A 13,017-nucleotide genomic window follows, 5' to 3' on the forward strand; every position below is an offset into this window, starting at 1 on the left:
ACCTGGAGTGATTGGGAAAGACACACACCTACAACAGGCAAAGGGGTAAGCCACCATCACAGCAGCAGCTCTGTTCAGTAGGTGATTTACATGTATAATCTAGTTTTTGAATTGCAAATGATAACAGTGTTTTGTGTATAGCTAATTTTCCAGTAAATGCAAGAACACAATCAAACCATGTCAATCTAGCATTACTACCTCTGGATTTATAAAAGTAAAACTAAAAAACATCCAGCTTCAGGGGGCTAGTGGGTCCGGACAGTTTTTGGAATCACACCATTACACAGGCAATAAGCTAAAATGGGTAAACAGGAATGTTCACATACATTACTGCTGTCACCTCTCACAGCTACCCCAGTTAGTCCTTATTGGATTTTGAACACCAGATAATAAACGCACCCTCCACTAAACAACACTGATAAAGTATAAACTATACAGTATATTGTATTTTCCTTCCACAATACTTTACTTTTATACCTTCTGGTGTTCTTATATGGGTATTGCTGTATATAACTTTATTAATAATATTTATTATAAATGTAATTTTTTTTTTTTTTTGATAATCCAAAATTGAAATAATGCCACAGTACACAACAAAACAGCACACACATTGTGAACTTACTCAGAATTCATGAAAGCAGAAAAAGACAAAAAAAAGTATTGTTAGAACTGCATAAACTATTATATGATTATAAAGTCTAACATACTGGTAAATCCTAGGTCTGAAACAATGTAATCTAGCTCTGGTGTACTGCTGACTATGGGAGAGCACTGTAAAAGCTGGTTAATAAACAACTCGAAGAACAGCCTTCAGATTTCAGTTTACTAAACTGGTGAAAACTGTAAGGACTAAGCACACTAACTAATGGCAATAAGTCATAGGTTATGTTTTTTTTTTTAATGATCCTTTTGTCATGAGTTCCTCCACTTATTTATGGTCTGTTGTAATACCACAGAGAATAGATATGCAGGCATTCTTTATTATTAAGTGCACAATCATTTATAATTTTCTGTGTATTTACTACATTGGTTATGTGTGATCTATTCCAGCCTTTTTCAACCAGGGTGCCATGGCCAAACACCTAATATTTGCCCAAAATTGTCCAAAATGTGTCAAAAGCCTGCCTTTGTGCCATACAAAGCCACTGGTTTTTATTGTGCAGCATTACAACCTTGGTAACCATGCAGGCCAGCCTCTGGTGTCCCAACAACTGATGGCATCATAAGTTGATAAGTAACACATCGGTCACCTAATCTGAATGCAAAAGCTGGCAGTCATCCATGGACTGTAAATCTCCATTATTACATATGGAGCATCTCTTTACCCAGATGGGAAATAAAAGTATTCACACATATACAGTAGATGCAAAGTTACACTTTTTCCCATTTTTAAAACTTAATAAATTACCCTTTTGGCTCATAGAGGTAAAAAATAGAAAAATTACAACTAGGTACAATGTATAGCCCCTTGCCCGTCCCACCTATGCAATTGTGTGCTAACCTGGCTCGCTATGAGACACCACCTGGAATCAGATCAATCAGAAGAGGAGATTGAGGGGGGATATGATCAACATGTATAAATACATAAGGGGTCCATATAGTGTACTTGGTGTTGAGTTGTTCACTTTAGGATCAACACAGAGGACAAGGGGGCACTCTTTACACCTGGAGGAAAACAGATTTTGTCTCCAAATACGGAAAGGTTTCTTCACCATAAGAGCTGTGAAATTGTGGAATAGACTCCCTCCAGAGGTGGTTCTGGCTAGCTCACTAGATTGCTTTAAAAAAAGCCTGGATTCTTCCCTGGGTGTACTTAATATAAGTGGGTACTAAAAATTTTTAGGTAAAGTTGATCCAGGGAATATCCGATTGCCTCTCGAAGGAATTTTTTTTCCCCTGCTGTAGCAAATTGGATCATGCTTTGCTGGGGGTTTTTTTTGCCTACCTCTGGATCAACTGCGGGTATAGGATTGTGTATATGGGATTGTATGGTTGGGTTTTCAATACAGTTGTTTTTTTTTTGTTGGTTGAACCAGATGGACTTGTGTCTTTTTTCAACCTGACTAACTATGTAATCAGCTGGGATATACACTGACATGAAGTCAATAAACCATTCACTTAATGCTCTTTAAGCATGACAGTTAAAAAGTTTACATTACTAATATAAAAGAAAAAAATATTAAACAGGAACATTTTTAACAATGAATACTGAATATCCTTCCAGAAGTAATGATCTATGTATTGTGTTTTATTTCAAAACATGCTTTCATAATCTGGAATTGCTCGCTGCCACAATACTTCTGCTGTATTTACACGACTAGGACAATCAGGAATATAAAGGAACAACTATGACATTCTACCTGCAAATCAGTATTTCTATTTCTCTAACCGAAATTCATTACATGTTTTCCTCTTAAAGTAGAACTAAAGACAAAAAAACTTTTCTTTTAGTTTTGGACTGGATATGGATTAGAACAGCCATCAGGTTTTCATTGCTGTATGTGCTTCCATAAGGTATAATCACTCTCCCTATTTGTCATGTTTACCCTTATCATCGAAAGTGAAAGTAAAAGAAAATGCCAAATTTTGGGCTGTCCCAAGAACAGGACTAGAGGGGAACTCTTTCCATGAAGATGCTAGTTCTGGTGACCCTGACATACAGGGATTCCTTCAATTTAGGGGGGATTCCCTCTCATCTCCTGTTTTGGTTATGGAACAGGAAGTGAATGGAAATCTCAGCTGTCATAAAAAAACCCTGATGGGGTTACAACCCTCCTTTACTCTATTCAGAAGGGAAGAAAAAAAGTGCCTTTAATTTTACTTTAAGACCTCATGCACAGTGGTACCATCCATATTGGCAAAACTGCCCTAAAAATTAAGTTCTGCAAACTGCAGTTTCAGCACAATGCCGTCACGCTATCCTAATCCAACAGTGATTCAAAGGGGATGGCTCCATCACGCTACAAGTGCTATGGAAGGCTATGGAATATGACAATGTGACAATGTGAAGAAGGCCTTAAAAGAGTTATAACAGGCCTGCAACATTAATATGTCTCTACCTGGATCTACAATGCTTTCCACCAGCCCACTGGAAGCACTGCGTAGCCGAGGCTCAGGACTCTGCAGATGCACTGCATCGTCGTCTTGTATGAGAGTTAAATCCTGCATGCTGAAACTTCGCAACTTCTCTGACAACACTCCTTGACCCTGAGAGATAAGACACAGTGAGCAGCTACACCATCATTATGCGCATAACATATCTGGCCATGAACTGAGGAAGAACACATTAAATGAGCATATGACGTGAAAACGTACCTAGAATTTTTTTATTGATTTTTTTCAATCTTCTGTTATATGGGGTCACCTACAAACCTAAATAAGTATATGATCTGAAGACAAAGGGAGTGAAATACAATCATTCCCTTTTTTCTTTTAAATACCCGCTGTAAGTTTTTTAACTATCTATGTAGACCATTTTAGATCTCCCACCTTCTTGCACTACACTGCCCTGCTTTTCTTTTAACCCAAGGTGTGCAAAAAAAAATGGCCACCATTAATTTTCTACAAATTTAATAAGAGCAGATGAAAATTAAGTGGTCTACAATCTACATTTTACCAATTGTTTTTAAGGGGAGCCCTTAAGAATTAGATAGAATACTGGTACCCACATCCCATATATTGTATAGGAGAGAGAAGGAGGGGAGAGAGAGGGTGTTGGTAACCAACAACTGTGTCTCCAGCTAAATATTGGGGCGGGACCTTTCAGGGTACAGAGAACATATAGGTAAGACAAAGAGGTATATAAAAAAAGATATACATTTTATTTAACACAAGAATTTTTTTTTAATTATTACAAAATGGCTTGGGTGGACCTTATTAATCATGCCTTACCGCTGTATAAGCTCACATATTTGGCCCGTGGTTGTCCTAATAAATTTGATAAGCTGTGGCTGGCCTGGGTGGAGTCGGTATCGGGAACCATTGACGTTTAGGAGGAAGATATGATGGAGCAGAGTAGTCGGAAGAAGTATTAGGAGTGGTCTTTATGGTTCTTTATATGTGATACTGCATTGCCAGATTGTTACTGAATATTTTTTCTTGGTCAATGGAACTATTTGACTCGCTTTATCACCCTTGGTTTATGTGCTGCACCGGTACTTAATTATACAGGTAGTTATCACATAGGTTGGACTGGTATATGCTTATCTGTTTAATGGAATTTATTTACTAATAAATATTTAAAAAAAAAAAAAAAGGGGGGGGGGGTGGGAAATGCTGCATTTTCGGGGATGGTTCCTCATGTCTTGCATGCATTCTCAATATGTCTATGTCTTTGGTATGATTGTTTGGATACTATATACTGTCTTTGTAATTGCATTTTTACCTTTGTGTTTGTTGTTGTGCACCTTGCATTAATAAAATCACCTTTAAAAAAAAAAAAATTATTACAAAATATCCATCTGTACAATACTTTTAACTTTTACTGTTAAAAGTATTGTACAGATGGATATTTTGTAATAATTTTAAAAAAATTCTTGTGTTAAATAAAATTTATATATTTTTTTTATATACCTCTTTGTCTTACCTATATGTTCTCTGTACCCTGAAAACTCCCGCCCCAATATTTAGCTGGAGACACGGTTGTTGGTTACCTACACCCTCTCTCTACACCCTACACCCTCTCTCTCTCCCCTCCTTCTCTCTCCTTTACATTATACCATTGACTGGTGTATGTGATCTTGTGATATTACCCTGGAAATGCTTAACACTATTAGAGAATAGGGATGAGCTCAGACATGTTCGGATCCTAGTCTGCATCAACCTGGGTGAGAGGCAGGAAGCTGTCAGTGTGCTGGGCCAATTATAAGTGAATGAGACATCTCTTGCTCCACAGCCGCATATATACTTTCCCCTTGTATAAGTGCTGCTGCTTGCCCAGTATGGATTAGGATTCAAATACACCTGAGCTCATCTTTTTTCTCTTAAATAATCACTAAGTTTTTGACAATATATGTGGACTATTTTAGATCTCCCCCCTTCTTGCACTACACTGCCCTGCTTTTCTTTTAACCCAAGGTGTGCAAAAATAAAATGAACAAGCCCACACATTGTCCCACAGCCGCACACATAGCGCCCTTTGTATATGTGCTGCTGCAGGCCCAGTACAGGCCCAGTAAAGGTGACAGCTTCCTGGCGGGGCTCGCTAAGGTGGGTAAGGATTAGGATCCAAATATGTCCGAGCTCATCCCTATTTAAGAAATAATAATTTAATCTGATTTCTTAGAACAGAAAAGAATCAGAGTCTTACGGAGCTACAAGGCAGAAGATAATATTGTTAAAGTATGTTTACAGCATGACTGATCACAATTTTACTGACTGTAAAAAGGCTGTCAGAGGACATTTGATACACATGGAGCAAAACCCAACTTTTGGCAGACTATCTAAACCAGCTCTGCAGTGTCAGATAAAACTGCAATCATGAGGCTATAACAAGGTTAGAGAAGGATAACACATACAGCTATAAATATAATTTATTTGCAGGGAAATAAAATGTGTACGTGCCATTATAACTTTCAGAATAGCGCAACACTGACTTGAACTCATCATTACCTTGGTAGCAGCAGTGACAGCAGCATTAGCAGCAATGTTCAAGCCTCTTTTACCAACACGCATCATAGTTTCATAGCTCTTGTCCCTCGCCTGAGCAATGTACTCATCAATTTCCTGAAAGGTCATAAAAACAGGCATTTAACATTTGACTTGTGGCAATATAAACGCTAGTCCTTTCACATTTCATATCAGGATGTCTGCTATCTATTTATGAAATTACCAGACTGGCAATGAAGACGGTCTTATTTCCAGGAATAGCAGTTTACAGCTATTTCCCGCACTGATTTGCTAAACTGCAATGCGGAATCTGATATTGCTATCAAAAGTTGGTATGGTGGCCTGTTCTCTTATGTTTTTTTGAAGAAGCTGTATGCATGAAAATGTGATATTTGGTAATTAAAGCTGAAGTTTTATCTGCTTATACACTTGCCGGCCACTTTATTAGGTAAACCTGTTTAATTGGTAAGTAACAAAAATTGCTAATCAGCAAATCACATGGCAGCAACTCAATGCATTAGACATGGTGAGGACAACTTGCGAAAGTTAAAACTGAGCATCAGAATGGGGAAGAAAGGGGATTTAAGTGACTTTGAAGGTGGCATGGTTGTTGGTGTCAGATGGGCTGGTCTGAGTATTTCAAAAACTGCTGATATACTGGGATTTTCACACACAACCATCTCTCGGTTTATAGAGCATGGCCCGAAAAAGAGAAAATATCCACTGAGTGGCATTTGTGTGAAGGAAAATGCCTTGTTGATGTCAGAGGAGAATGGACAGACTGGTTTAAGATGGTAGAAAGGAAACATTAACTCAAATACCACTTGTATGCAGAATACCACCTCTGAACGCACAACACATCGAACCTTGAAGCAGATGGGCTTTAGCAGCAAAAACTACACCAGGTGCCACTCCTGTCAGCTAAGAACAGGAAACTGAGGCTACAATTTGCGCAGGCTCACCGAAATTGGACAATAGAGGATTGGAAAAACGTTGCCTGGTCTCCATTTCAGCTGCGACATTCGGATGGTATAGTCAAAATTTGGCGTAAACAATTTGAAAGCATGGATCCATCCTGCCTTGTATCAATGGTTCAGGCTGGTGGTGGTATAATGGTGTGAGGGATATTTTCTTGGCACACTTTGGGCCTCTTAGTAGCAACTGAGCATCGTTTAAACACCATGGCCTACCAGAGTGTTGTTGCTGACCATGTCTATCCCTTTATGACTACAGTGTACCCATTTCCTGATGGCTCCTTCCAGCTGGATAATACATCATGTCACAAAGCTCAAATCATCTGACCACTGGTTTCTTGAACATTACAATGAGGTCATTGTACTCCAATGGCCTCCGCAGTCACCAGATCCCAATCCAATAGAGCACCTTTTGGATTTGGTAGAATGAGAGATTTGCATCATGGATGTGAAGCCGACAAATCTGCAGCAACTGCGCAATGCCATCATGTCAATATGGACCAACACCTTGTTGAATCTATGCCAGGAAGAATTAAGGCAGTTCTGAAGGCAAAAGGGGGTCCAACCCAGTACTAGCAACGCTTATCTGATAAAGTGGCCCGTGAGTGTATTTTGTCTTCCCTTGTAAATCCCTCCCTTCTTCATAATCAACATGCAGCTTACATTTTTAAATAAAATGTTTTTTTTTTTCATTATAACCCTTATATTAGACCCAATGACCGCATCCTTTCTGCTTCTCTTTGCAATGCACGCAGATCATGGTTGGAGGGGCCTGCATGGTATACATAGCTTTCTAAAAACATCACTGCACCCTGCCACTGTACTTCTCCCATAAGCCCTCAGCTCTAATGCAAGCAGTGGTCAGGCTCCTGAGAGGGGTTATGCAAATATCAAAATGCTATGACAGCCAGGTGTTAGTTTGGAGTATGGGCGTTTCCAGACAGACTGTATTTGAATACAAACCTACCTGTGCAATGTCCACATGTGATGCTGAGCTTCCATTATTGAAATGACTGAAATCCAATGAACGATAGGGATAGGTCAGGAACATGAGGCAGGCTCTACCTGACATGCTGTAGCTTCTAATGCACACTGTGAGAAGCTCACAGTGTGAAGTGAATTTAGAGTAAGCATTGTCAGTACAGGGGAGGAGCCCGTAAAACTATGCAAGACTGAAGGTATGGCTGGAGTTCAGCTTTACCAACTTTATATTTTTAACAGAAAACAAGGTTCAAACAAACAATACATTGATATTAAGAAAGTGATAAAACATGGATAAACAGAGCTATCTTTACCATGGGGCAAGGCATGCATTGTGTTATGTGGCCCCATCCTAGCAATAAGTTCCTCACCTTTGGCAGCAGCATAATCTCCATGCTCCAACCAACAGTGGGGAAAGATGAAAGGCAGACAAGTCCTGTATCATGGTACACTTCCCAAAATATGTAATCATTACAATTAAAACAGCAATATTAAGCATTGCCAATGGACAATACTATGTCTTAACTTTCAATTGTGCAAATTATTGGCACAAGGTTGCGTCACAACTGAGCACTCCTCTTTATATGCCCTACATCAGTGGTCCTCAACTCCGGTCCTCAGGGCCCACTAACAGGCCAGATTTTAAGTATTACCTTGGGGAGATGCAGACTAGAGTACTGCAATCACTGAGCAGCAAATGATATCACCTGGGGTGTATTTCAGTTATCTTGCAAATCTGGCCTGTTAGTGGGCCCTGTAGGCCAGAGTTGAGGACCACTGCCCTACATGACCAAAGGCTTGTGAACACCTGAACATCACAACCATATGAGCTTGTTGGACGCTTAGGCTTGCCATACATTATACAATTTTCTGGTACAATTTTCCTTTAGATTTACCAAAACCATATAATAATATGAGGTTAAATCTGAATACTTTCAACTTGTATGCAATCAGGCAGGCCCCATACTTCAAAGTTGAAGGTAAATGGAAAGGAAATTGAACAAGAACATTGTATAATGTATGGCCAGCTTAAATTCCAAAACTATGGAACACACACACACACCCTTGGGGGCTTTTAAAACCTTCACTCTTTTGGAAAAACCTTCCTTAAGACTTTATAGCGTGTCTTCGGAAATTTAGAGACCTACCTTCTCTTTACTAGAAAGTGTTGGATGGACAAATTTCCTATACAGCACACTAGAGCCTTTAGTATAAGGCGATAGAAGCCAAATAACAAAAGCAATCTTTAACTCAAAATAGAAAGGAAACCTGAAAGAAAAAGAAAAGAAAGAAAGGCTAAAGTTAGCTCCAGTAAGAATATGCTTTACAAAGGCACAAAAGTAAAACCAAGTAGAAAAACAAACAAGAATAGAGTGAACTTGTCAAACAGAGAAATAATTCATTTTATTCCTTGTACACTACCTCTTTATGAAGGAAGGTTGTACAGAAAATAATGCAAAAGCGGGCAATACTTTTTTAGTAAATTACATAGGTGGCTCTAATGTCACATGGTGGTAGAGTAAGGCCGGCCATAGACAGTTCGAATCTCGGCCAATTTAGCAGGAACCAGCCAAGATTAGAACCATGTATGGGCAGGTCGAATGTACCAAGATGATCAATCTGGTACAACCAGCCTGCCAGATTTACTTGCGATTATCGCTAGCAGCTGTTATAGTCACTAGCAATAATCACTTCCCCCACCGGGAGATTACAATGTCTCAGCAGGAGAGATTCCCTTGTCAGCAATGTCTGTGTTGATGGAACAAGCATGCAAATTTCTTTCCTGCAACCCGTAGTTGCAAGAAAGAAATTCACACTGTCTGTGGTCTGTCTAACTCTTTCTCTATAGCAGGGATCTTCAAACTATGGCCCTCCAGCTGTTGCAGAACTACAAATCCCATGAGGCATTGTAAAACTCTGACATTCATAGACATGACTAGGCATGATGGGAATTGTAGTTCCTGAACAACTGGAGGGCCAAAGTTTGAAGACCCCTGGTCTATAGTAATTATCTTTCTTCATTTTACTTGAAGGTAAAAAAGGATTCCAAGGCATTACTGTGTTCTTGACCAAGGAGGGGTGCAGGCTGTCCGACATCCACAAAAGGCTACAGTACAGAATGTTTACAGAGATGACACTACTGAGAAGAGCAATGTGCACAGATGGATGGCGAGATTTAAAAAAGGGGAAACCAGAATTGAAGACAAACCACTCAATGAGAGACCATCAACTGCAATCATTGACGCAAACTATCAGCGAGCGGATTAATTGATTTGTGCAAACAAACGAGTCAAAATTTGCGAGCTTCTCCATCTCCTCATATTGTTGGAGAGGCTGTGGTCTAGGGGTTATGTTCCTGCATATCTGGTAGGATTGTCCCCACATTAAGCCATTCTGGGTGGAGGTCTGGAAACCTTTTTTGCTGCAGCCACTCAGCACCAGCTAGAAGACGATCCTCTCCCAGTATTATTTCATGCTACCCACTTATCTGTGGGTAAATGTAAACGGTCCATGATATCTCATCTCCTCAATGCTGGTAACTGCCTTAAACCATTATACTGCAAGTCCTTGAGGGTTCCTACAGTGATAGATTGGCTCCTTCGGGTGCGTGAAATTTAGTTGGCAGAGGAGTGGAGATACCAATTTGTAGACAATTACTCTTAGTTTTATGAGACTTGGGCGTTATGGATTGAGTTTACCACCACCTCTTACACGTATAAACAGTTGATGATGTAATTCTTTTGATCATGGTTGAACATCAAACTACAGCCCTCCAGCTGTTGTGGAACTACACATCCCATGAGCCATTGTAAAACTCTGACATTCACAGACATGACTAAGCATGATGGGAATTGTAGTTCCTGAACAGCTGGAGGGCCATAGTTTGAAGACCCTTGAACTAGTATGTTTCAAAACTGATTCTTGCACAGCTTCATTGAGGATGGACTGCTAAAGAGTTCAATGCTGTTTTTGCCCCCCACTTCCTTCTCTACCTATCCTTTTTTCTAATTTTCCACTTGACCCCCCCCCCCTCCTTTTTTTAGGTCTCCTCTTAGGGCTGCTTGCAACCTGTAAGGCGCTGGTACTGAGCCCTTACTTGGGACCCTTTTTGTCTGTATTTTTGGTTTGCCCTGTGCAGCTGGGATGTTTTGATTTTGTTAGAGCAAAGCTAAGCTGTATCCTATCTTGTGTAATTGGATGCCTATTGGAGTCTCCTGCTTTTACTCATTTCTTGCCATGCTTTTCTAATGCCTACAAATATAGATTTAAAAAAAAAAATAATAATTTGTGAGCTAGCACAAAGGGACTCTGGTCACAATGCCATACAGAAAACTGTGGAAAACTTAGAGGAATGGAAAGTGTGTTCAAAGTGGGTACCTTGGTAGTTGACACTAGTTTCGAGGGGCAGAAAAGTTAAGGCTACTCTGATCTGCTGGAAACATTTGATGCCGATGAAGACACGTTTTTTTTTTACCTAGTACCAGGATGAAACATGGGCATATCTTTATGATCTGGAAGCGAAGAGTCAGTCCTTGGAATAGCATCACACCTCTTCCCCAATGCCTAAAAAGTTCAGGAGCTAGCGATCAGAACAGAAAGTCGTGGGGACTGTATTTTTTGGATGACAGGACGACATTCTTGATTTTCCAGGATGTGGCTGTACTGTGACCAGGAAGTGATACATTAAGACACTTAAGAAGCTTAGAGAAGCCATTTAGAGGAAGAGACAGAACGAGAATCTGAAAGCGATCCACATTCAACATGACAATGTGCATTGTGCAACCACATACATCTTTGGCAACAAATCAGGCAAATTCAACTGGTCAGTGTTTCCCCATCCACTATACAGCCCAGCCCTCCGACTCCACACAGTCCTCCCACTTCCACTGGCTCGGTCCATGAAGGACAGTCTTCAGGGACAATGATTTGATGACACAGATAAGGTGAAAGTGGTTCTTGAAGAAATGGGGACAACAGTGCACACCTGAATTTTTTAAAGAAGATTTGAGAGTGGGGTTCCACGATGGAAATTAATCGCTTGTGATGGAGACTATGCAGAGTATGTACCTTTGTATAGAAGAAGAGTTACTGTACCAATTTGTCAAATTTGAATGACCTATGTAAGTTAATAAAAAAGGTTTTGCCCACTTTTACATTACTTTTGGTACAGCCCTTATATATAAACCACACACACACCCACACACATACAAATATATATATATTACCTTGACATACATACGTATATAAGATAGTGTACTAGTGCACTAAATAAAACTGGGCTCTCTGGCATATTTTTAGATGTGTTAAACAAAAAGTGGTAAAGTTTCTCTAAACACAAGAACAAAATTGTAATATATTGCAACCTACCAGCCTTTATTAAAGTGACTGAATTCATTTTCTTTCTCAGGCATTTTTCCTATAATCTGGAGATCCTGCCAGTAACATACTTCCTGTCCTAGAATGACAAAACTCCCTGAACTGTATCTATGAAGGACCAGCATTGTCACACTATGCTGCCCACTACTGATCTGGACTACAGAGGTTCTGTGCACTCTGTAGTACTGTATCTAAAACAGGCTTATTATCCCTTCCCAAGGTACCTCTGAGGGCTACAAAACATCTCCCCCACTGGTATTCACATGATGAGTGTAGGGGTAGGGAAGGGTTCTGTAGTTTACAGAGATAACCTAGTCAATTATGTTAAGACTGCAAAAAGCACAGGACAGCACTGCATTTCTGGCAGGATTAACGGGTATGTTTTTACTTATTGATAAAACTCTTTCAATTCTATGTTTAACAGGTGAAAGGGAGCAAATAAGATAACGCCACCGTTAAAGTGGTTGTAAAGGCTTCAGATTTTTTTTTACCTTAATGCATTCTCTGCGTTAAGGTAAAAAATGGATTTTTGTAAAATCTTACCGTAAAATCCTTTTCTTAGCTCATTGACAGACGTAGTCCTCGGTGATACACCACCTTCGGGTTATGTTGCCTCCACAGGAGCAGGACTAGACAGGAAATTAAAAAGCTCTGGCCACACCCTAGGGGCAGTCCCAGAGGGTATATCCTCTCTCTCTCTGCCTCAGCAAATCAGTTATGTGAAAAAGCAGTCTTTAGAGATTTTAACCCAACTCAAAAAACAGAGGGGCGGGGACTACGTCTGTCAATGAGCTAAGAGAAAAGGATTTTACGGTAAGATTTTACAAAAATCCATTTTTCTCTAGCGCTCATTGACAGACGTAGTCCTCGGTGATACACCACCTTCGGGACGTCCCAGAGCAGTATCACAACTGAGGGGTGGGAAAATGAAATCAAATCCCAATCTAGAAGGCCCAACCGGTGCCAACTAGAAGTTTACAATGCTCATCCTTAATGATGAGACTCAACAAAAAAAAAAAAAAGAGAAATAAATTTTTTTTTTTTTTTTTTTCAAACAGAAAAAAACCCTCGAGGTAGA

The 13,017-nt window shown here is 39.7% G+C and overlaps 1 protein-coding gene across 1 annotated transcript in view; it reads right to left on the minus strand.

The window, feature by feature from the left end:
- The window catches only part of REEP2 (receptor accessory protein 2), an 89,536-nt gene that overhangs the window by 15,531 nt on the left and 60,988 nt on the right, over positions 1-13,017 (minus strand). Inside the window, exons 4-6 of the mRNA XM_082252771.1 lie at positions 8,711-8,831; positions 5,611-5,724; positions 3,060-3,207 (exon numbers count right to left, since the gene is read on the minus strand). Of these exons, the coding sequence (XP_082108897.1) occupies positions 3,060-3,207; positions 5,611-5,724; positions 8,711-8,831 (383 nt within the window). The remainder of the gene's footprint in view (positions 1-3,059; positions 3,208-5,610; positions 5,725-8,710; positions 8,832-13,017) is intronic.

This window comes from Pelophylax lessonae (assembly GCF_965119305.1).
Source record: "Pelophylax lessonae genome assembly, chromosome: 4".
Classification (NCBI taxonomy): domain Eukaryota; kingdom Metazoa; phylum Chordata; class Amphibia; order Anura; family Ranidae; genus Pelophylax; species Pelophylax lessonae.